Source organism: Zonotrichia albicollis, chromosome 31 (assembly GCF_047830755.1).
Source record: "Zonotrichia albicollis isolate bZonAlb1 chromosome 31, bZonAlb1.hap1, whole genome shotgun sequence".
Taxonomy (NCBI): Eukaryota; Metazoa; Chordata; class Aves; order Passeriformes; family Passerellidae; genus Zonotrichia; species Zonotrichia albicollis.
In genome coordinates this window covers 3,272,765-3,295,580 of record NC_133849.1, presented here as the reverse complement: position 1 = coordinate 3,295,580, position 22,816 = coordinate 3,272,765, and the positions used below count along the sequence as shown (strand labels likewise).

The window sequence follows — 22,816 nt, the reverse complement described above, 5'->3', positions numbered from 1 at the left end:
TGTCTCCAAGGGAAGGACACGGGGGTGTCCCCAAGGTCCTTAATGTCCCTCAGGGTGTCCCCGTGCCTCAGCGGTGACAGTGCCACCCACGTGTCCCCACCCTGTCCCTACCCCTGCCCCGCCAGTGCCCCCTGGGCCACCTCCAGCCTCCGCGTCACCTCCTTGTGCCCTTCCCCCGGTGTCCCCAAGGCCACCACGATTTCCCCAAGCACCCGGGCAGTGCTGAGGAAGCCCTGTACCCTTGTCCCCCATGGCGTCACCTCCCTGTCCCGGGTGACAGCGGCCACCAACGTCCCCAGCGCCTGCATCACCTCCTCCAGCTGCCCCAGCACATCCACGGTGACCTCGTTGGTGGCCGCGGTGGCCTCAGGGCTGGCCCTGGTGGCTGCCACCCGCTGGGCGTGGTCATGCAGGCGCAGGGCCATGTCCCGCACCAGCTGGTGGCCAGGTGATGCTGCAATGTCCTCAGACCCCGCCAGGCCACCTTGCAGGACACGGCCACCATGGCCAGGGCCAGCAGCAGGTGACCATCCTCGGCCACCCCCAGGGACACTGCAGGGACATGGGGACACTGGACAGGTGCCACCAGGGACATGGCAGTGCCACCAGCCCAGTGCCACCTGTTCAATCCCCGTGTCCCTGTGCCACTGCCACCAGGCCTGTCCCAGTGTCCCCAGTTCCATCCCAGTGCCACCAGCCCAGTGCCACCAGTGCTATCCCACTGTCACCACCCCAGTGTCCCTAAGGCCATCCCAGTGCCACCACCCGTGTGTCATCATTCCAGTGCCACCAATCCGCTGTCCCTAGCTTCATTCCAGTGTCACCAAGCCAGTGCCACCAGTTCTGTCCCACTGTTACCAGTGTTTTGGGGGGTTTGGGGGATCCCAGGTGGAGTTTGGGAGCTCCCGGGGGAGTTTGGGGGAATCCCGGATAAAGTTTGGAGGGTCCTGGGGGGATTGGGGGGATCCTGGAAGGTTTGGAGGTCCCAGGTGAGGTTTTGGGGGTCCCAGGTGAGGTTTCCAGGGAATTGGGTAATCCCAGTTGAGAATTCCCAAAGATTTGGGGTTTCCCAGGTGAGAACATGGGCCGGGGGTTCAGGGGGGCAGAGGGGCTCGGGCCTGGGAGCATTTTGGGGGCTTCAATCAATGAGGAGGGCCTGGGGGGTGCTGAGGGGGAGGCGTGGTGAGTGTGAGGGGGGCTCTCATGGATTTAATGACTCAGGTTTTGGCTTTTTTATTTTTCAGATTCTGTGCTGCTTTACTCTCTGGGTCTGGGCTTCATATTAAGGGATGCTGAGCTCTGTTCACAGAGCAGGGAGACAAAACAATTCCTGCTCTAGCTGGGAGCCCAAGGACAAATAATCCAAACTTCAGACCGAAGAGCATAAACAACATGGACTGAAGAGAGAAAAACAAGAAGGATGGGACTTCATCAGCCAAAGCTATAATTGGACAATTAACTCCAATATGTAAATGGAGCAGAATTTATAAAAGGGACAGACCTCGTGACCGGCCGTCCATTTTGTGGCCATTTTGGTCCATCTTGGGCGTAGCCCTGGCTGGGCTCTTGTTCTGCCCAAGGTGTATCCACGGAGGCCTTTTAACAAATGCCTGCTTTATTGTGTAACCGTGTCTGGCCTCAGTTCTAGGTCAGCCTTGTGAAGGCCTCAGTTTGTGGCGAGCACGAAGGGAGCCGAGGCACCTGGGCAGGGCTGGAGCAGAGGCAGAGGAAGGTGCAGCTGCTGCCCCCAGCCCGCGGCACTGGCGGGGCCCAGGTGCGGGGCAGAGGGTGCGGGAGGCCGAGAAGCTCGGCAGGAGCGAGAGAGGTGTGAGCGGCTGCAGGGGCGCTGTGTTTATCGGGTGAGCGCGGTGGGAAGGGGCGTTTTGTGCTCGGGAGCGCAGCGGGTGCGGGGCTCGCTGTGCCCTGGGCCAGGGAGGGCGGGCGCTGTGAGCAGCGGGGTTGGATTGCGGGGCTGGGCTTGGCCTGGGGCCGGCGGTGCTGGCGCAGGGATCGTTCCCGCCCCGCCGCTCTGGAGCGCCCCGATCGGAATCTCGCTCTCTCTCTCTCTCTCTCGTTGGTTCTTTTAATTTCTACTCAGAACTGTTAAATGCCGTGTGAATATTCCGCTGCGAGTACTGTAGTGATAATATCCCGAGAGACAGTCCCCTGAGATTAGCACTGAGAAACTGGGGCACAGTGACCCACGCTGCAGCACTTGGAGGGGGCTGTGCCCCGTGGGATGGACTCAGCTTGGAGAAGTTCCTGGAGAAGTCTCCGGTGGGAGAGAGCCCAGGGTGCAGCAGGGGAACGACTCCTGTCCCTGAGCAGAGGGAGAAGCCCCGGGGCATGAACTGAGCCCGGCCCCATTCCCTGTCTGCGGCACTGCCGGGGTAGGAGGTGCAGCTGGAAGGAGGGAGGCGTGGGGGAAAGCTGGATTTAAGGCTCTTCACTTACTTCTCATTATCCTGCTCTGAGTTTTTGGAGTTCTCTGTCAGAAATCTCTCCCTTCCCCCACTCATCCATAGGGATTTGGGCAGTTTTCCCTTTTTGTGGGAAATCAAAGCGATGCACTGATGCTCCTAATTAGGGGCAGGAGAAGTAAGGCTCCAGGGCTTCCCGCTGAGCCGGAGCCACCGGAGCCGCAGTGCCGGGAAAGCCGTGGCGGGAGCTGCGGAGAAGTTTCTTTGTCTTTTCAGCTCAATCCCGCTCGGGCCCGGGCTCGTTCCAGCGCTGTTCCTCAACTCCGGCTCTGCTCTCACGCAGCCCGGGATGCCGGAGAGCGCGGGGCGGGGCTGTGCCGTTTGCAGAGCCCGCCCCTGGCTGCGATTGGGCGGTGGTGCCGTCAGTCGTCGTTGTGGCGCGCTGATTGGTGGGAGCGGGGCGGAGCCGGGCCCCCTTGGCGGGGTGAGGGCGGCCGTGGCTGGACAGCGGCGCCGTTGTCGAAGCGTGTGTGCGGTCCCGGGAGCGGCGGCAGCGGCCGGAGCGCGGTGAGGCGGCGGCGGAGCTCGGAGGCGGCCGCAGCGCAGGTGGGAGCCGCGCTGGGTTGTGCGGGGGCTCGGGGCTGGCTGCGGGCCTCGGGGGCGGCAGGGGGCTCGGGCGGGTTCGTTGTGCCGTGTCCGGCCCGTGTTGCCGCTGGCGTGAGGGCGCTGCGGGAGCGGCTGCCCGCGGTCTCCTTGCGGCCGCTGCCTCGGCAGGAGCCGCTGCCGGAGCAGCGCTGGCTCGGCCCGGTTGCTGTGGCTGGGACAGAGGGGGCAGCCCCGTGCCCGGGGCTGTGCGGGGAATTGCCGTGGCCGGAGGTTTCTGTGCCCAGAGGAGACAGAGGAGTCCTGTAAAAGTGACTTTATTGCTGAGCAGAGGGAGAGGCCGTGGGGCATTTGCCGAGGGCTCTCTGTCATTGTTGTAGTTCGCAGCCTTCTTTTTATTCTCATTTACCCGGCTCATCTCCCTCTCCCTTTGCGCACTCGCTGAGGTGCTTGGAAGGTTCAGACCTCCCGATCCGCCAACTACATGTCCTCGTTAATGTGCATCCCCACTTTTTTATAACAGCCAATATTCACGCCTCTGTTAAGTTTTTATTCTTGTCGAAGTTCAGGAATTTAGCGGGTCTTTCTGTGAGCAGCAGTACATGTTAATTAGGAACATTAATTGAAGCTGGTGATTTCACCCCTTACTTCTTTATCTACGAGTCCCTGGCCCCTCGCTCAGCTGCTGAATGAGCTGCACTCTCAAGGTGTGGAGCATGGTAAAAAGATGAGAGTTGCTGTAGCACATCCGAGGAGAAACAGCATTCGTTTAAGCCATGGTCTGCCAGGGAGCCACAAAACCGTGTCCCATTCCCATCATTTCCATGTATGGACCAATACATGAGATGCTTTTTTGTTTCTGGTGTTGTTTTTTTTTTTTCACCACTTTTCCTTTGTCATCTGTTTGCCAACAGCAGTATGAGCCATTTAATTTTCCACAAACTCCTCCTTTTTCTGCTAACAGATGATCTGATCCCATCCCATGGTGAACTGTTGTGTTCCTCATTTCAGTGGGTTGGTCAGCAGGAAGGTCAGGAGCTGGAGCTGTCTGGTTGGTTATTATTGCAAGGGCAGCTTGTAATCTAATGATGCCATTGAAATGAGAAATGGGTTCTGTGGCTCCTGATATGAATTGGTTTGGGTTCCCAGGGGCTGGTCCATGGTGTTGTAGGATTTGTTCTGGTAGCCTTTCAGCATTTTCCCATTTTTGGCTGCTCTCTCCAGCCAGGGCTGCATCAATTGGCTGCTTTTGTCTAACTAAATCATCAAATCCTTGGAGTCCCAACTGATTTCTCGGATATTTTGGTAGCAAAAAATCCCCAGTGCTCTAATATACCCTATTTAACAGAGACAGTGCCAGCACATGTTGGAGTGGGCAGAGGGATGATTCCCCTCCATTTATTTATAGTGAAGTTTTCCCAACATTCTCCATGTGCTGTTTCCCTTTGCAGTTTCACCCGTTTGTGTTGCAGGGTCAGATATCCTCCCCCTGGGCTCTGCCTTGAGCTGTGCAAATTCCATCAGTGCCAGCAGGCAGAGCTTGGGGTGAGGGGCAGAGGGAATCAGCCCAATTCCTGCCCAGGGCAAGAGACCCAGGAGCATTGTCCACACTTTGCCCAGCAGTGTTCATTTGCATTTCTAAAGCTCGTCTGCAGGCTGCCTGGAATGAAGCTTCTCTTCCTGCTGCTGGGCAATGTTGATGTTTTGTTGCTGGTCGTTATCTCTGTGGGTATTTTTTGTGCTGTTCCCAGTCTGTTGAGGTGTTAAACTCATCTCCATTTAGCAGTGTAACACCCCTTTAAAAAAACCTTTAAAATTCATTTACCCAAGGCAAAGAAAACCAAGCCTGAGTAGCGAAATAAGGTTTAAAAGAACCAAACTCGGTACATTTTGCAGCAGTGCAATGGCAGGCAGCCCAGAGTGTGGGTGTGAGTGAGCCCCAGAGTGGAATTGTGCCCTGGTGTTCCCCAGCAGCTGTGGCAGTGCAGGCCCAGGCAGCGCTGAAGCTGCAGCAGTGGCAGCAAGGCTTGGCCCCAGTGGCTGGAGATGGCAGAGGAGGGTGGCCAGGATTGCAGAGGATTCCAGGCGAGGATCTGTGGGCAGGCGCAGGGGCTCGGCCCGCTGTGGAGCCCTGGCTGCTGCTGCGTTGCCTTCAGGGCAGGCTCAGGGGCGGCCTCCCATCCTCCTGCTGCAGGCGGGAAGTGCAAATCTCCGGGGCTTCAGAGCCCTCGAGGCCAGGCTGAGGGGTCCCCCCATGTTGAGCTGTGCTGGCGGCTGTTTCTGGCCTCAGGGACACTTGGCATGGGCCCCTTGGCCACCAGTGGTGCTGCTTTGCACTCCTTAGGCAGGAGCCGATGTCCTGGCTGGGTGTTGGCAGCAGCAAAGTGCCAGGGCAGGCTGTGTGCCAGCCCAGCTTGCTGTGGGAGAATATGCCTTGATATCTGCTCCAGTGGTTGCTGAAGCAGTGAGAATTGCTTTTGCCCCCCTGTTAGGTGCCATGGTGTCAGCAGAAGATATTGAAGCCTTCCTGCTCAGGGCATTTCAGTGCCAGGCTCTCACAGGCACCCACAGCTGCACGGGTTGAGCTGAGCATGGGGCGGTGACCTGCGCTGTGTCTGATTCCCCTTCCTTAATAACAGCCTGTCTTGTAGCTCTTTTCCCTTCTGCTGCCCTTGCAGAGCCATCCACAAACACATTTTCTCCCTCAGGCCAGGGAATGTCCCATCATCAATCTGTCCCAGCCTGGGTCTGGAGCTCTGTCCCTTGAGTGCAGTCCTGGGTTCCTTGCCAGCCCCTCTCCAGGCTGTTCAAACAGGAGGCTGGGTTAAACCCTTGCCCTGTCCTCAGTCCTAAATCCTCCTGTGCCATTGAACAAGTTTCATACTGTAATAACCGAGCCCTGCTCATCCATTTAGAGGCTCTTTTGGTTGTCAGAGCTTGAACTTGATGCCAGACTTGAAGTATAGGAGGTCCTATATAGGGTAAAGATTTTAGCACAAGAATTCCTTTGGCAAGACCGTGTATAACATTCACCTGTAATTCAAATTCTTTTGCCCTGTCTGGAAGGCCCAGGCCAGCCACCTCAGGTAATGTTCATTTTAACACTTGAAAATTCTGTGTTTCCTCCTCCTGTCCATCCATCCAGTTTGTTGACTGGCAGGATAGGAGTGTTGTAGGGAAACATCCCTGGCTCCAAAAGCCCTGCCTTTAACAGGGAGTCAATACCAGGCTGTGAGCCCTTCCTTCCCTCTCTTGGAACACGGTATTGCTTGTTCGGGTTGCTTTAAAGTAATTTGTAGAGGCTCCATATCTAATTTTCCCTCTTTCACTGAGGCTGCCCACACTTCTGGGTTCACTTCAGCATGGGCCTTGTCAGATTCTGGCACAGAGTTGCAATAGTACTGGCCTCTGTATCACCTTTTATAATAATAATTTGCATTCTGAGTTTAGTGATCAAATCCCTTCCTAGTAAATTATAATCACATTAAGGAGCAAATAAAACCTCATGCATTTCAAACCCATCTCCCACATCTGGTAACAGTGGTTTAATAAAACGACACATCTTTCCCACTGATCCCATGATTAATCAAAGACATTTTTGCCATTTTCCCCACCTTGGGTCTGAGATTCAGAGTGGATTGAGAGGCCCTTGTGTCCATTCAGATAATATCTCCTCTCAATGCAGACCCACCTGAATGTTCTCAAGGGCTCCAGTGTGGAGGGTCCCTGGTGTGATGGGGGCTGTGACAGCCCTGCCAATCCATGTCCATCAAGGGGTGGACTTGCTGGTGCTGAGGGTGCTGCTGTCTGTGCTTGCAGTGTCCTTGTGCCCTGCAGCTGGAGCCCTGGTTCCTTGCCAGGGGCTGTTTGGGTGGGCTCTCCCCTGCCGAGGAGGGCAATGCCTCTGCCAGGTGCTTGTGGCAGAGCCCGTGCCCTGGGTGCTGGGGCCCCCTTGGGCCCTGGGGTTGGTCCCTCAGGGGCTGTAGGAACTGTGCCCTGGCCTTTGCCTTCAGCTTGGCCTTTTGCTGCTCCCTTCTTGCACTCACCTGCTGTGCCTTTGTGCCCAAGTGCTGCAGGGCCTTCTTGTGCCCCTCCTGCAGCCCCCTCAGTGCCTGTGGGTGCTTGTCTTGCTTTACAAGAGAGGTGTCTGCTCTGGAAGGCAGAAAAAGCCTCTCTTGGAATGGAAAATACAAACCCCCTCCCTCTTAATTTCTCGACTAGTGAAATGAAGGGGCTGTCAGGCAAAGATATGGGAGTAGGAATACCAGTTCTTTACTAGTGTGTACAATAAAGCAAACAAACAGCAACAGCTGCGGCACTGACAGCAAACAGAGCCCGGAGCCAGTCCCGGCCTTTGGGCTGCGGCGCTTTCCCCTTGGGTGCAGTTCCGGGCACGGCCGGCAGGGGCGCTGGTGGCTCCCGCGGGGCGGGGCAGCGCATCCCTCCCATGGGAACCTCTCTGAACGGAAATAGAGCAATCCCTTCATCGAACTCTTTCACTTTTTTACCTTTTATAGCCTTTCTCCCGTGTCTTGGGAAAGAACTTGGAGAGGGTTATCTTTTAACTGAGCTCTTAGTGTTTCGATAAGGTGCTTCCTGTAGAGAGAGAGAGTTTCCCTGAGCAGCCGGAGCTGTCGTTACCAAGGGGACGTAACTCAGAGCAGGACGGGGTCAGGGGAGGATATCCCGCCGAGGCTCGGTGGGAGTGTGGGCAGGGTCTGCTGCCGGAATCGGCAGAGGGGGATCTTCCCGTGGAGCCCGAGGCGGAGCGTGGGCAGCCCCCAGATGGCTGATGGCGGCTGATCCGGCAGCTCCCGGCAGAGCAAAGGCAGGCGGGAGAGCCCGGCAGCAGCGGCGGTGCCCAGCGCAGGTGGCACGGGCAGGGCAGGCGGGGATGGGATTGCTGGGACCCCCCCTGGGTGCGGTGGGCGCGGTGAGCTCGGAGCAGGCGGCAGGACAGAGCAACCCCCATCTTGCCCAGCATGGGCGGCAGAGCGGCCGCGGGCCAGGCAGTGGGAGCAGGGCACACAAATTGAGCGAAAGCGCCGGGGCAGGTGGAGCTGCCCTGGGCAGTGAGGCCGCACCTGGGATGGAAAGCGGGGCAGGCGGAGCTGAGGCGGGCAGCGAGCCGGGACCCGGGACAGGCGCCTGGGCCGCGAACGGAGGGGCAAGAGCTGCAGAGGATCCCACTCTCTTTCTGATTTTTCCTCTTCTTCCCCTTCTTTTTATTTCCCCTTTTTCTTTTCTTGTTTTGTCTCGGTTGGTTCTGATACTTTTAAGACTTTTATTCTCCTAAAATCTCCTGTCTAACATGTGGCATATTCTCTTTCTTCTAGATTAAATGGGGTTTTTTTACAAATAAACCCACAACCTAAAAAATCTAAACTTCTGCTTGGATACTTTGAAATGGCCAACTAGCTAACTCAGGACCTCCTAATGTTGTTTTCCTCATCACCTTTTTATTTATCCTTTGGCAAATTACGGATACATCCTAAATCCAAAACTCCCAGTGCTCCTATAGTTCCTTAAAAAATGATCACACAAAGCTTGAGTACCCCAGTGCATTTTCTGATGCATTTCTTCTGATATTTTCCTAGTAAGCACATTTTATTAGGTAATTGTCTTCCATCAAGAGGTTTCCATTTCCCTGATTTATCTTGTTCACTTCCTTGTTTAATTCGTTTTTCTCTGCTAACCTAAACTTTGGAATTTCCAGCTTTTCCTGGTTTGGAGTTAATATTAACATAACTCTTTCAGCTCCATTTTCTGCTGCATCCTTAGCTTTGTTATCTGCCAAATTATTTCCTCTTATTTCTGGGGTCTTTCCCTTTTGGAGGTCCCTAATATGTACTATAGCTATCTCTTTTAGTTGATTGTAATGCCGCTAAAATAAGTTCCTCATGTACTAATCCTTTTCTTCTTGAATTAAGTAATCTTTTTCTTTCCAAATGTTTTAAAGGTATGTACTACTCTAAAGGCATACCTCGAATCAGTATATATAGTTCCTTTATTTTGTGTTAAATATTGTAGTGCTCTTTTTAAAGTATATAATTCACAAGTTTGAGCTTACTAGTTTAAGGTTAATTTCCCTTTTTCCATAGTATGCACGTTTTTCCCATAGAGTACTACATACCCTGTATTTTCTCCATTTGCAAGTAGTTGTATCTCTGTTAGGTTACATAACTCCCAAAGGACTGTTTTATTTTTCTTTTTTTTCCCTGTATCCAACTTACTGGTTTTCTGTCTCATTTTTCAAAATCTTATCTATTCATCTTCTGCCTCTGTTTTTCACTTTCACTAACAACCTAAATTCCACTTTTCTTTCAACTACACACCCAAAAATAACTTTTTTCTCACACTACTTTCAGTACAATATACCTCCCTCCAAGGAGATGTAGTGAAGCTTAAAATACAGAATCTACATTACCTGTACTTTCATCCGTCTACATTCACTCACTTTTATTTCTCACTCACTTCCACACATTCTTTCCCACCCTCAGGACACAGAGTGGATCCCTGTTGACAGAGAATCGCGGGTCCCTGTGGCCCCCCCTGGCCTTGGGGTGGCCTCTGGGTCTCAGTATCTCCGGGCCTCCTGGGAGGGCCCTGACTCTGCTGCCTCCGGTGCCGTTCCCCTGTGGGGCTGATTTGTGTGTCACTCACACTCTTTAGCCACGGCCCCCTCACACGCCCTGGGGACAATGGCCCGTTTGCAGGTCACCTGTACCTTATGCCACAGCCCCCACACGCCAGGAGAACAATGGCTTATTTGTGGGTCACACACTCCTCTTTCCACAGCCCCCCTTCCCACCCACCCGGGAAGCTGAGGCTGATTTTGTGTGTGACTCACTCTCACACACAACAAGGCAACAATAAGGTACCTTTTGTTATAAATGATCAAATCGAGAGCCAAACTTATAAGAAAATTTAGCGAAGATTTATTAATTTGTCTGCGAGACTGAAGTTCGGTCGTCAAAACCAGCACAGCCAAGGGTGAGCGTCGAGCCCGGGTTCGGTGCTGGGTGAACACGGATCTGACCTGCGAATGTCAGAGTCTCCCCTGTTCACAAATGCTGCCTGACGCAGTGAGTTCTTTTACAGTTTATTCTGCTCGAGGCAGAGATGACCGAATGTTCTTTGTGTCTCTTCCCATGCATAACCTTGGCTTTACATGAGCAGAGGTGAACAAAGACTCAGTCCAGGTGTCTGATATTGTCAGTAGACTCCAGGGAAGTCAGCATTCACATGCATCAGGGTGGGGCTGTGGATCATTGTGGTAGCTGTAATGTCGAGGCGTTAATCGCTCTTGGGTGGACCTGGTGACCCGGGGAAGGCAGCGTTTATTGCCCTGGAAGCTTCTGTTCTTTCATTAAAAACCCCGATGTTTATCTCAACAAGGTCCAGGAACTAGATGTATATGAATAAGACACTGCTCCTGGCCAGGATGGTCAGAAGACATAATGTGGATTTTACAATATTTTATACATTAATAGCATGAATTATCTCTACCATATACTACACTTTCACATCACCTATTACAAGTTTAGGTGTTTCTGGCCAGTCCTGGTGCTCTTGGATATCCCTCAACCCAGCTGTGCTGCCCAACCCCAGATGCTCTTGAGCATATCCTCAATCCAGCAGAATTTTGCACAACCATGGATGCTCTTGGAATGTTAATTCCTCAACGCAGCAGGTTTTAATTCTGGATGCTCTTGGGCACTCTGATCCCTCAATCCAGCAGAATTTTTAGAAGCCCCTTTTGTCCCGTTTCCTAGTGGATTTGGCTCGGAGACTCCTCTGCTCCCTTGCTCCGAGGGGTCCAGCCCCTCTCTGAGACCCAGTCCCAGTTACCCCGGGGGATTCTCTCACTCCTCTTCTCACTCGCTGTGTCTCTTTACTGGCTGCTTCCCTCGAGGAAAGTTGGAAACGCAGCGTGGGAGACTCCAGCACTCACTTGGCAGGTCTGGGACAACCAGCCCTCGTCTCATTCACAGCCCCGAGCAGAGAATGAGGGGAGAAGGGAGCCCGGGAGCCCAAACAGCCCCGGCATCCCGAAATGGGGAGAGCGAAGCGGGGGGAGCTTTTGGCATTGCTGGGACTGCCAGCAGCCTGGGCAGGGCGGGCACCGAGGAGAAGGGGGACCCCCAATCCAAGCGTGACCCCCAACAGCTGGGACAGGGCGGAACCCCCAAACACCAGAGGGGAGGAACCAGGGACGGGGAACTCCTGGGAGGCTTTTTCAGGGCTGAATCTTGGTGTTTGGGACGTTTTTGTGGAGCCCAGATGGCCGGTGACTTGTAGAGATGGACTTGGGCAGAGGGACCTTCAAACTCAATGTGTGTTGGGGAAGATGAAACAGGAAAGCCTTACAAATATGATTGTCTGGCAAAAGATTTTGTGAACATAAAAAGTGTAAGGAAGATTGAAATGAAAGCAAGCTTTGAGATACCTCAGTTATTGAACAACTGGAAAACAATGGTGTGGCCCAACTGAAGGTAATCCCCTTTTGATGAAACAATTCTGTCTGCTTACAGACAGATCCAAGGGTCAGAGCAGACCTTTCTAGCTCGGCAGAAGGGGTCCAAAGAGGAGTTTTTAGGGTTTAAAGTGTAACACAGTTCGGTGATGTAATGGTTTTTATAGGCTGTATTTAAATGCCGTAGGATTTGTGTCTTGTACTGGATTGGTTAGTGAGAAATAGAATATTCAACACAGAAGAAAATTTATTGTATTGTAACTCCACCCTTATTCTCTTATGCTCTTCCCCTCTTACTCTCTTACCCTCTCACCCTCTGTACCCCTCTGTTTTCTCGGGCCTGCTCCGAGCTGTGCCTGGCAGCTCCAAGCAGGGCCCTGCACCCAGGCCCTTTGCAATAAACCGCAAGTTCCACGCCCTGGCTGCAGAGCACTCTCGTCTCCGTCCGTCCCGACCGTCCTACCCCCCGACACTCCTACAAACGCTCTCATCCTTTGTTTTCCCCAAACCAGGATTGCCCATTGCCAAGGCCTGGGAGGCTGCGAGGAAGAGGAAGATGCCCCGGGACACTGAGGCAGGTGAGGAGGAAGTCAGTGCCCCTTTCCCCTCTGTGCTGCTCCATCTCCCAGCCCAGCACGGCCCCGGCTGCAGCTCAGCCCTGGGGGGATCTCCTTGCCCTTGCCTGTGGCACGGAGGCAAATCCCATCCTGTCCTTGTCCTTCCTCCCCCAGAGCAGGAGCTGAGCATGGAGAGCAGGGAGGACAAATGCCCGCGGCAGAACCTGGTGGAAGAGGCCGTTTTGAGCGGCTCCACGGCGCAGGAAGGCAACGGGGAGGAAAAGCCCCGGAGATGCCGCACGAGGAGGGGCTGCAAACGCAGCCGGCGGGGATCTGAGGGGGAAAGAGCCAGCCTGGGCCGGGAAGGCGGCCGGAGACGGAGCCAGAGCTCGGAGCTGGTGCTCCATGATCAGCTCCATGGTGGGGAGAAGCCCCACATGTGCGTGGAGTGTGGGAAGAGCTTCAGGTGGAAATCCGACCTGATCAGGCACCAGAGGACCCACACTACGGAGAGGCCCTATGAGTGTTCCAAGTGTGGGAAGAGGTTTACGACCAGCTCCAATCTCCTCCAGCACTATCAGAGTCACAGAGAGGAGAGGCCCTTCCAATGCCCCGACTGCGGGAAGGGATTCAAGTACAACTCCCACCTCATCAGGCACCGGCGCATCCACACCGGGGAGAGGCCCTACGAGTGTGATAAATGCAGGAAGAGGTTTCCGACCAGCTCCCATCTCCTCCTGCACTATCGGATTCACACAGAGGAGAGGCCCTTCCGCTGTCCCAACTGCGGGAAGGGATTCAAGCACAACTCCACCCTCGTCACCCACCGGCGCATCCACACCGGGGAGAGGCCCTACGAGTGTCCCCAGTGTGGGAAGAGCTTCTCCAGGAGCTCTAACTTGACCAGACACCAACAGAGGCACCACTAAGGGAAGCCCTGCGAGTGCCCCGAGTGCGGGCAGAGCTTCGTGCGCTGCTCCAGCTCCATCCCCCACTGGAGGAGGCATTTTGGGCACAGCCCTGGTCACTCACATTCCCTGTGATCCATGTTGGGAACACACCTGGCTGCTTTGTCTTTTGGTTTGGCCTTAATTTTCCTCTGCTTCACTTTCATGCTTTAAAAACACCCAAAACTGGATTAAATTAAGGAAATTCATTGAATATATCTGACGTTGCATAATTTCTCAGTTGTTTTAGGGGGAATTTAGGATTTGGGGACACGTTCTGTGTGGGGTGCTGCTGTTGCTCAGAGTCAGGAATTTGATCTCACCCTTTATATGTTCTAAGAACTCCTCCCCTGAGCCCAACCCCAACTCCACCCTTGGGATATGCTATAAAAACTCCACGGCCCTGCCTTTGCCCTGTCTTTAGGGCGTAAGAAATGGATTCCCAAAGGATCAGCCCTTTTCCCACTGTATTCCAAGAGGATGAACCTGTTTCACTGGATTCCCAGAGGATTCTGACTCTGTCACTGTTTATTTTTCATTTGTACTACTGCAGTTCTATTTTTGATTTTTCCTAATAAAAAGCTGTTATTTCTATTCCCATATCTTTGCCTGAGAGCTCCTTAATTTCAAAAGTATTTCATATTTTTATAGTTTATAATAGTAATAATAATAATAATAATAATAATAGTAGTAGTAGTCGTAAAAGGGAGGGGGTTTACATTTTCTATTTCAGTGGAGGCTCCTGAAATGGGGAGACACCCCCAAGGATGGGCCATGTAAAATAGTTCCTGAAATATGTAAACTGGTTTATGGATATGCAACAGGCTGATGTAATTAAAACCAGATTAATTAGTGGTGTCCCCGAAAATAACTAGGGCGGTCTTGCTGGCCAGAACAACTTTTGCTAAGTTGTCCTTGTCTCGCACGATATCAGCCTGTTGCATATTCATCAACTTTTCGCATATCCATAAAGTACTTTACATATTCCATGAACAAAATTGGCTTCATCCGGTTGGGTGTCCCACCTCCCTCCCAGCTCAATTTGGGGTGTCCCATCCCCCTCCCAGCTCAGTTTTGGGATCCCATTCCACGCCCTCTCAATTGACTTGGGGTTTATTTGGGGTTAATTAGGGTTTGGTTTGGTTTCTTTGGGGTCATTTATGGCCTATGTAGAGTTTATCTTGGGTTTTACTTGGTTTATTTGGAAGTATTTGGATTTATTTGGAAGTGTTTGGGTTTGTTTGGGGTTATTTGGAATTATTTGAGGTTCTTGGGGTTTATGTTGTTGTATATTAAATTATTTTTTAGTTGTATTTAAATTATTTGGGGATTTTTTGTATTTTTTTACTTAATTTGGAAGGGTTTTTTTGTTTTTTGGGGTTATTTGGATTTGTTTGGGATTATTTGGCGGACTTTTAGGTATTGTTTGGAGCTTTTTGGTGTTTATGTCAAGTATTTTGGGGTTATTTGGGTTACTTGGGGTCATGTCGGTTCAAAAACTGGGAATATTTCTCCTGCAAAAAATGTAAATTTTTCCTTAAAAATTCGAGACTTTTTCCCCAAAAAACCCGGAATGTTCCCTTAAAAATCACTGGCTTCTCCCTGCCAATAGCGGCGCATCCAGCCCCATACCATCCAATCACTGCACTTCATCTCCCAAATTAACGAATCACAGCGCACCCCACCCCAAACCATCCAATCACCGCGGGTCTCTCCTCAGGAACACCGGCCTCCCTGTGCCCCAATCCAATCAATCACCACAGGTCTCCCCTCAGCTACTCCTCCCTCTCTCAAACTGAACCAACCAATCACCGGGCATCTCCCCTCAGCAGCGCCTGCCTCTCTTTCCTCAATCTAACCAATCACTGGCCGTCTCCCCTCAGCAACTCCCGCCCTCCCCGCGCTGCTCCAGCCATTCAGAGCTGAGCTGGAAGCAGCGCCCCTTGACCCCGGGGCCGGGCATGGAGCGGGCGCCCCCTCCGCCCCTGGGACCCCCTCAGGGACCCCCGGGAGCCGCCCCGGGCTCGGGCGGGTCCTGCGGGAGGCGCTGGAGAGAGCGGGGGAGGCGCTGGGAGAGGACGGGGGGCTCCGGGAGCTGCTGAGGAGGCGCAGGGACAGGTGAGGGGGTCTGGAGGGGTCGTGAGGGGAATTTGGGGAGGGATCTTGAGGAGGTTTGGCGGGGATTTAGGGAGGGTCTGGAGGGAACTTGAAGGGGTTTTAGCAGGGTCTGGGGGTGCTGGGGGGGCTTTGGGGGGGAATTTGGGGAGGTGAGTGAGTGAGATTTTTGGGATGCGGTGGTCAAACCAATCTGGGCTCAGATTTGAATATTGGCACCTGGTGTGGCCCCTGAGGACATGGATGCGCCTCTGAGCACACAGGGGGTTAAAAGCAGAGAACTCCCAGGGGAAGCTCTCTTGGTTCCGTGGGTGAAAGGTTCAGAGCTGCCCTGCCCGGCTGCGGGCTGGGTGCGGGAGGGGAAGCCATGCGGCCGGGTGAGGGGAGCCGGGCCTTGGAAAGAGAAGGGAGGTGAAGGCCCCTGCAGGATGGAAGGGTGGAGGAGCACTGAGAGGCATCGGGCAGCGGCCACAGAGAGAGAGCCGGTGTCTGTGCCTGTGCCACCTTGAAATTTGATATCATGTGCTGGCAGCACAGCCGAGAAGGAGAAGGGGTGCAGAGAGAAGGTGCCCGGCAGGGCCAGCGTGGGAGTTCTGGGCAGGCAGAGCCCGAGATTTTAACCCTTTTCTTGGATGATGGAAACCTTACAAATGCTGATCCTCCTGGAGCTGAATGAGAAGATAGGGATGAAATAGGAGAAAATGGGCAAGTGTGATCAAAGTCGGTGCAAGTGAAAGATGTCAGAAGAAGCTGAGAAGAATCCTTGGCGGGAGGAGATGATGGAGTGGCCTTTGGCTGGACTTTTCTTGCATAGCCATGGACAGAACCCTTTTTCCTGTGACAGAGAGACTGCATTTAGGGGGAGGCAATGGCTCGGAGCCAAGAGAGTGCAGGGATGTGATGTGAAGGAGCGGCATGAACAGAGATGGATGAGGAGGGTGGTGGTGCCCTCTGCCTTCAGTGAGGAAGAAGATCTTTGTTCTTGAGACCCCTCGGCCCCAGGGGGTGAATTTGGGAGGAACAGGTGTCCCAAAAGTGAGAGACTGTGCCCATTTTTGGAACTGGGCAAAGCATCCTTAAAAGGGGAACCCCAGAAGCAGCTCTGGTTCGTGTGCAGTGGTGAGAGCACTGGGCATGGAAGGAAGATGTCACCATGGAAAATGATCTCCGGGCGGTGCCACGTGTGACAGGGAAACACAAGAGGTTTCAACTGTGTTTCCTGGGGAAGCCTGTGGCACAAGAGGGACTCCTCTCTCCTTGATGAACTGAGAGTTGATTATCTGAGGGGTGATGATGGACTGACAGTTGGTGACCTGAGGGGTGGCAACTGAATTGCGAGTCCAAGGTTTTGCCTTACTGGGATGTATTGGGAATTTGGTTGGGGGGAGGAGGAATGTTTGGAAGGCTTTCATTCTTTCTGTGTTTTTCTTTTATGTATTGTAAGTTAATAAAGTTTTTTTCTTTGTATTCCAAAGCTGGAGCTTGCTTCGCTCTGTTCCTGGTCACATCTCACAGCAGACACCAGGGAGAATGTATTTTCATGGGGGCACTGGCGTTGTGCCAGCATCAAACCGTGACACCAGGGAAAATGGCTGCTTGTGCCAGTCCATCCCCTTGCCCAGAAGGCACCCACTTGTGTTTGGGCACGAGCTGCTGGCCACAGCCAGACGGGCAGCACCCGCAGCATTGGCCATCAGACGCTGGGCTGATGTTTTCATCCAGAGAGCAAGCAAAACAACCAGAAGCACACAAGGCAACTTGACAGCATCTCTGTAAGAATGTCATTGTTCTGTGAATGTCAATAGTGGATGGTGGTTTTGTGCTGCAGAAAATCACTTCCGAGCAAAAATCATTCCAGGAAGGGACAACAGCCTCTGCCTTCTGACAGATACCAAGTGTGGCCACCAATTGCTCCAGGTGCTCCTGCCAACAGCTACCTGCAGAAAAGATCACATAGACACCAAGGCACGCTGGCTTTGGCTGTCCTCTGGCAGAGATGTCCCCCGGGGCCACAGGTCTCTGTGGCAGGAGAGAGGCACCAGCATTGGCAGGCCTTGGGCATGGCAAATCTCCTTTGGCAGGGACTCTTCCACAGCTGCTGCTGCCAGCGCTGCCCAGGGGACAGAGCAGCATTGGAGCTCTGGGCCACACGTCCCGTGTCTGTGTCATGCCCCTGCGAGTGTGCCGGCCACCCAGCACCGGGACTGGTCCCAAGGAGGCCGTGGCAGGGCCTGTGGAAGGCCCCGGTGCCCTTCCTGCTCAGCTGCGCTGGCAGCCGTGGGGGCTCATTCTGCTGCCCTGAGCAGGCAGAGCAGAGGAGCAGCTGCTTCTTGTTTGGGCCCTTGCTAAAGTTCCTGCTGGGCTGTGTCTTCAACACTTGGGGCAAGGTCTTGCCTGCAAGCTGGGGCAGTTTGGGTGGGGTGGGGGTGTCCCCAGGGCACGTGGAGGTGTGTCCTGGGGCTCTCTGTGACACAATGCACCGTGGTCACCGTGGGATGGAAAGGGACAGAGTGTGCAAGGGTGACCCTTTGTGACACACCGTGACGTAGGTGCTGGCAGCGCCACGGCCACGCCACAGTGCTGGGTGCACGCGACGGGACAGGACGGGACAGAGCACGGCTGTGAGGAGCTCCCACACAGCCAGCTCGTTCCTTGCTGACCCGGAGCCTTTCCGAGGCATTCCCTGTGCAGGTGACCTCGAGGCCAGGCTGCGGGACTCGGGGACGTGGAGCATTTCCCAAGCGTCTGCCATCCCTGCAGCCGGTGCCCTCAAGGACAGACTGCGGGACTTGCTGTCCTATTTCCTTCTTGAGACTTCTCTCTTGCTGCTGCCCTCGAGGACAGACTGCAGGACTTCCTGTCCTGTAGCCTTCCCGAGGCTCCTCTGTTGCAGGTGCCTTCAGGGCACGACTGCAGCACTTGCTCATCTTCAGCCCTTCCAAGGCCTCTCTGCTTCAGCAAGCTCTTCTAACTGCAAAGAGTGACATGGAGCAGAGAGCCCCCAGCGTGCCCAAGATGGCCTGGCTGGAGGAGGAAGAGGCTGGAGCTACCTCAGGACAGCAGCCTGAAGAACTGGAGCAGTTCCAGCTGCTGCAGGAGCGTGAGTGTCAGAGCTGGGCCACAGGGCTGGTGCCTGTAGCCAGCTTGGCCCCATCCCATCCCATCCCATCCCATCCCATCCCATCCCATCCCATCCCATCCCATCCCATCCCATCCCATCCCATCCCATCCCATCCCATCCCATCCCATCCCATCCCATCCCATCCCTGTGGACATATCCCTGGATAGGACAGAAGCTGGGCTGGAGCCCCTGGCAGCCGCGCTCCATCCCCCGGGCATCCCTAGGCTCTCCCTGCCTGCGGAGCTCAGGGCTGGGCTGTGTTCTCCGGCCTCTCCCACAGCCCCTCAGCTCTGGCTGCGCTCGCTCTTTGCCAGATGCAGCCAAGGACGGGACACAAGAACAGGAAGCCGCCCGTGGCCGCTTGGGCAGAACGGCGCAGGTACCTGCGGCCATCCCCACCTGGGCTGGGCCTGCTGGCACTGCTCAGCCAAGCACCAGGCTTGGAGCACTCCATGGATTCTCCCTCCCTTGCTGCCCTTCTCCCCCAGACCCTCTGTGAATTCATCACGTGCCCTTGGCAGGAAGAGACCGCTGGTGTGGGCACGGGCGTCTTGGCCAAGCTTCCGTTCCTCGATGCCGAGACCGGTGCTGCCATGCTGGATTTGCTTGTGGAGAAGGGTGTCTCCAATCCAACACAAGTAAGCAGCCTGGGGCAAGGGCTTGATGGCCCCAGCAGTGGTGTGGCGCCTCCAGCTGGGTCTGCCGGGCTCCCTCGGCCTCTGAGGCCCGGCCCAATGAGGTTGGAAGGGAAGCACTTCTCAGGGGAAGTTGCTGCTCTGGCAGCTCTGTGAGTCTCCCCGTGCCCTCTACAGGTGCCCGCCATGGTGAGGTACATCCACCAGTGGCTCACGGCCAATGAGTCTGCTGGGCACAGGCTGGACAAGGCCCTTCTGGAGCTGACCCAGGAACACCCCTGTGACGTGCTGATCACCCTCTTGCGCTGGGCCCCATCGTGTGACAGGTAGGGCAGCCCCACGTGCCTTGAGGGCTTAGGTTTCACCAGCCCGTCACCCTGTAGAGCCTGTCCCTGCTGGCTGCCAGACAGGCGGGCAGTTCCAGGATCCTCTGGCTCCTCTGTTTTCCAGTGCTGCCATGTCAGCTCCTGAGCCTGGTGCCACGCTCCCTCCCTGCCCCTCGGGGCCTGTACCCACGTGGGCTGGCTGGCCGCTGCTGGCCAGGGGCAGTGGGCAGAGGCAGGGCTGAGGGCCAGCACGGGGCCCTGCAGCTGCCCAGGCCACGGCGCTGTGGCCGAGCCCGCCCTGACACAGAGCTCTGACCCCACAGAGCTGCCGCCACCATGTGGGGAACCATCATGTCCTCGAGCAGGACTGCGGAGCCGGCGCTGCAGCTGCTCCTCCATGTGCTGAGCGCCTGGCCCGTGCACAGCGTGTACACCTCTGATGGGGACGACGCAGGAGTCTTTGCCCTGGCTGTGAGTTTCTGGTGCCGGCCTTTGCCAGCCCCCAGGCTGCCTCTGGAGCAGCCAGCTCTCTGTGCTCCCCCCAGCTGCATCTCCCTGCCTCAGGCACTGGGCTGAATCCTGCCTTAGGGGCAGGGCTCAGGGGCACCAGGCCGCCTGCTCCCCCCGTGTCTCTCTCGACCTCTCCCTCGCACGCTCAGGCCCTGCCACGTGGATGTCTTGGCCACTGAGCGTTGTCTCTGGCTGTTTTATTTCTTGCAGGGAACCGTGGCACTGTGGAAAATCTTCAATCTGGCCTGGCGCTCGCCTGTCGTGCTGGAGTATTTCCCCAGTCTCTTTCTGCATCTGCTCTTCCAAGCTTACATCAGCACGCAGGAGATGCCAGAAGAGGTTGAGACCTTCTGGCAGGGATGCCAGGAGCAACACGGCCTCTCCGCCAACCCCAACAGGTGCTCCGTGCCAGTCCTCCCAGTCTCCCCGTCCCTCCCATGCCCCAGGGCAGGAGCCGGGGCTCCCAGCGTGACCTGGCCTTTGCTCTGCACACAGCTTTGCGCTGCAGACCCTGAAGGCCCTGCTCTGCCAAACGCGCTATGAGCACGTGGTGCTGTCCATGGAACGCAAGTGTGCCTGGGACACGCTGCTCCGTGCCGACACCCACCACTGTGCAGTGGGTCTGCTGGCCAGGTGAGACCTCGTTCTCCCCACCGCCCCTCTCCTTTGTGCCCGCAACGCCCCACACAGTCCCCGTGCTCATGGGCGGCAGGGCCTTGTCACCAAGGGAGGGATGAGCAGACTGGGAAAGGCCGGCAGAGGAGGGTGCCCGGGAACAGCCGCCTCCCAAAGCGCCCCCGGGGAGCTCGGGAGCAGACCAGAGCTCTGCCAGTCAGCCCTGGGAGAGCTTTGCCTACCCAGCCCAGGAGCAATGGTGCCTTTTTCTCCCTGCCAGGGAGATGCGCCGTGTCTCCATCATCTGGTGCTGCAGCATGGCATCCGGCCTCTTTGAGCTGCTCAGCAAAGGCGTTTCAGACTGGGAACTGCCCGCCCTGGCCTTCCTGGTGGAGGTGAGCCCCATGGCCAGCACTGCCTGGCTCAGCTGCCTCCCAGCCCTCTGCCCTCTCGTAGCCGCAGCTGCCTGAGACGCTGCCTGTGCCCTGTGCTGCTGCCTTGGCTCGGCCCTGTGCACTTCTGAGCTCCTGCCAGCTGGGCACCTCTGTGCCTGCTCTGTGCCTTGCAGCTCCTGGATTGCCTGGACTGGAGCGAATGTGCTGAACAAGTCCTGGAGATCCTGACAAGGCACCTGCAGAGCCAGTCCAGGCAGATGCGTCGCGTGGCGCCCCGAGGCCTCGTGGTGCTGACCTCGATGGTGAGAAGGAGGCAACAGCTGAAGCTGTGCTGGCAGCGTGGGGCTGGGGCAAGCAGGCCCTTGGGCTCAGCTGGGCTTTGGCAGCTGTGGCAGCTGCTCCCAGCTCTCCAGGCTCGCTGTTCAGCTGCCTGAGTGCTTTGGGACAGGCCTTCGGCCTCTGAGCCCTGCAGCAGCAGCAGCAGCAGCAGCGTGGGGCTGCCCAGCCTTGTTTTGCACACAGGATCCGAGCATGTACAGCCTGAGCGAAAGCCTTGTGAAGCTACTGTGGGATAGGGATGAAGACATCGTGGAGAAGACCCTCATTGTGCTCAGCCTCCTGATGCTGCAGGAAGACCTGGCAATAGCCAGCCCCATCGCCCTGCAGCTGGCTGAGGCGCTCCAGCACCTCTTTGACAATGTGAGGCTCTGTGCTCCCAGCCATGGGCACTTGGGTGCTGCCTTGGGCCTGGGCACAGGGGGGCCTGGAGCAGCGGATGTGGAGGGCTTTGGCTTCCTTTCCAACAGGACAACAGCCTTGTGCAGCTGCTCTCCATTCACCTCTTCAAAGACGTGATTGCCTTGGTAGTGGCAAAGGGAGAAAAGCCCCTGAAGAACCCTGTGAGCCAGAGCCTGCTCCCACTCTTCTTCCACTGCCACGATGAGAACCCGTGTGTGGCACAGGTGAGACCTCCTGGGTGTCCCCATGGAAGGGGGCTCAGCTGTCTCCCCAGCCCCTGGCACCTGACGGGCTCCAGCCTCCTCCCGGCCCTGGCTCAGAGATGCGGCTCCTGTGCCCTGGACTGCGCTGCCATCTCTGGCTCTCTGCTGCTCTGCAGGCCTCTCGGGAAACGCTGCTTTCTGCAGTGAGGTTCCTGAAGAGGAAGGATCTCAAGCAGCTGCTGCAGACGGATCAAATGTGGAGATTTGCTGAGTGCTTGGTAAGGACAGCCTGGAATGCCCAGCCCAATCCCTGCAGCAGCCGCCTGCCCACGGCGCCCAGTCTGTGGGGCTGGCAGCTGTGGCCCCTGCCCAGTGCCGCACGAAGGGGCACCGGCCTGCGCCCCACACGCCGCTCCCTTCCCTGGGCCGTGCGGGCTCTGCTCCAGGCTCCTCTGGCCCCAAGGCCGGTGCCGACGGAGCCCCGAGCCAGCCGGGCTCTGCTGCGGGGCGGCACCGCGGCTCGCCGGGCCCTGTGCCCCGTGCCGAGCCCGGCGCCTGCGGCTGCTGCCCGGGCCGCGGGGCTCTGTGGGCAGGGGGAGCAGCGCCGGCCGTGGGGAGCGCCCGGCCCAGGGGCAGGGCCCGCATCAATCCTTTCCCTCCGTGCCCTGCCGCTCTCTGCAGCTGGCAGAGGACAGGAGCCGAGCGGCCGAGCACCTGCGCCTGGCCCTGCCCTACCTGCGGAGCGCACAGGAGCCCCTGCGAGAGGCGGCCGTCAGGTTCATGGGTGAGCGCCAAGCCCGGCTCCCTCCCCGGCCCGCCCCATTGCCGCAGCTCGGCCCCGGCCCCGCCTGCTGTGCCGGCAGCAGGATCCGGGCGCGGCCATGTGCAGCCCCCGCTGGCCTGGGCATTGCTGCTGCCGCCCTCTGGCAGCCGTGCCCTGGGGCGGCAGCGTGCGCCAGGGGCACGGGCTGAGCCCTGCCCGGCCAGCAGGGCGTGTGGCCTCAGGGCTGGCAGCGCCCGTGGGCGGCAGCTGTGCCTCTGAAGGCAGGACACGCTCTGTGCTCCCCAGGGATGGCCGGGCGCTACCTGACAGGGCAGCAGCCGCACTTCCGCATCATCTGCAGCGGTGAGTGAGGCCCGCGGGCTCTCGGCGGG

At 56.3% G+C, this 22,816-nt stretch overlaps 2 protein-coding genes across 3 annotated transcripts in view; both read left to right on the top strand.

The window, feature by feature from the left end:
* The window catches only part of LOC141725884 (uncharacterized), a 121,544-nt gene extending 107,939 nt beyond the window's left edge, over positions 1 to 13,605 (top strand). Inside the window, exons 2-3 of the mRNA XM_074530047.1 lie at positions 12,012 to 12,077; positions 12,231 to 13,605. Coding sequence (XP_074386148.1) covers positions 12,056 to 12,077; positions 12,231 to 12,985 — 777 coding nt within the window. The 5' untranslated portion in view covers positions 12,012 to 12,055 and the 3' untranslated portion in view covers positions 12,986 to 13,605. The remainder of the gene's footprint in view (positions 1 to 12,011; positions 12,078 to 12,230) is intronic.
* Positions 13,606 to 13,750: 145 nt separating this feature from the next.
* Positions 13,751 to 20,453, top strand: LOC141725852 (uncharacterized). 2 transcript variants are annotated; one of them, XM_074529998.1, is made up of 7 exons: positions 13,751 to 15,121; positions 16,594 to 18,218; positions 18,554 to 18,618; positions 18,728 to 18,877; positions 19,052 to 19,200; positions 19,524 to 19,671; positions 19,921 to 20,453. In XM_074529998.1, the coding sequence occupies exons 2-7, from the start codon at positions 18,104 to 18,106 to the stop codon at positions 20,251 to 20,253; spliced, it is 960 nt and encodes a 319-aa protein (XP_074386099.1). In that variant the 5' UTR covers positions 13,751 to 15,121; positions 16,594 to 18,103; the 3' UTR covers positions 20,254 to 20,453. The 2 variants fall into 2 exon arrangements, with proteins under 2 accessions (XP_074386099.1, XP_074386100.1); XM_074529999.1 differs by having other exon boundaries at positions 18,761 to 18,877; positions 19,921 to 20,452.
* The last annotated feature ends 2,363 nt before the right edge of the window (positions 20,454 to 22,816 follow it).

Excerpts from the sequence above, each read along its gene's own strand:
- LOC141725852 (XM_074529998.1), top strand. The coding sequence starts at position 18,104 with ATGGAGCAGAGAGCCCCCAGCGTGCCCAAGATGGCCTGGCTGGAGGAG. Across the intron at positions 18,878-19,051 it reads GTGTCTCCAATCCAACACAA|GTGCCCGCCATGGTGAGGTA; the intron begins GTAAGCAGCCTG and ends TGCCCTCTACAG. Across the intron at positions 19,672-19,920 it reads CAGGAGTCTTTGCCCTGGCT|GGAACCGTGGCACTGTGGAA; the intron begins GTGAGTTTCTGG and ends TATTTCTTGCAG.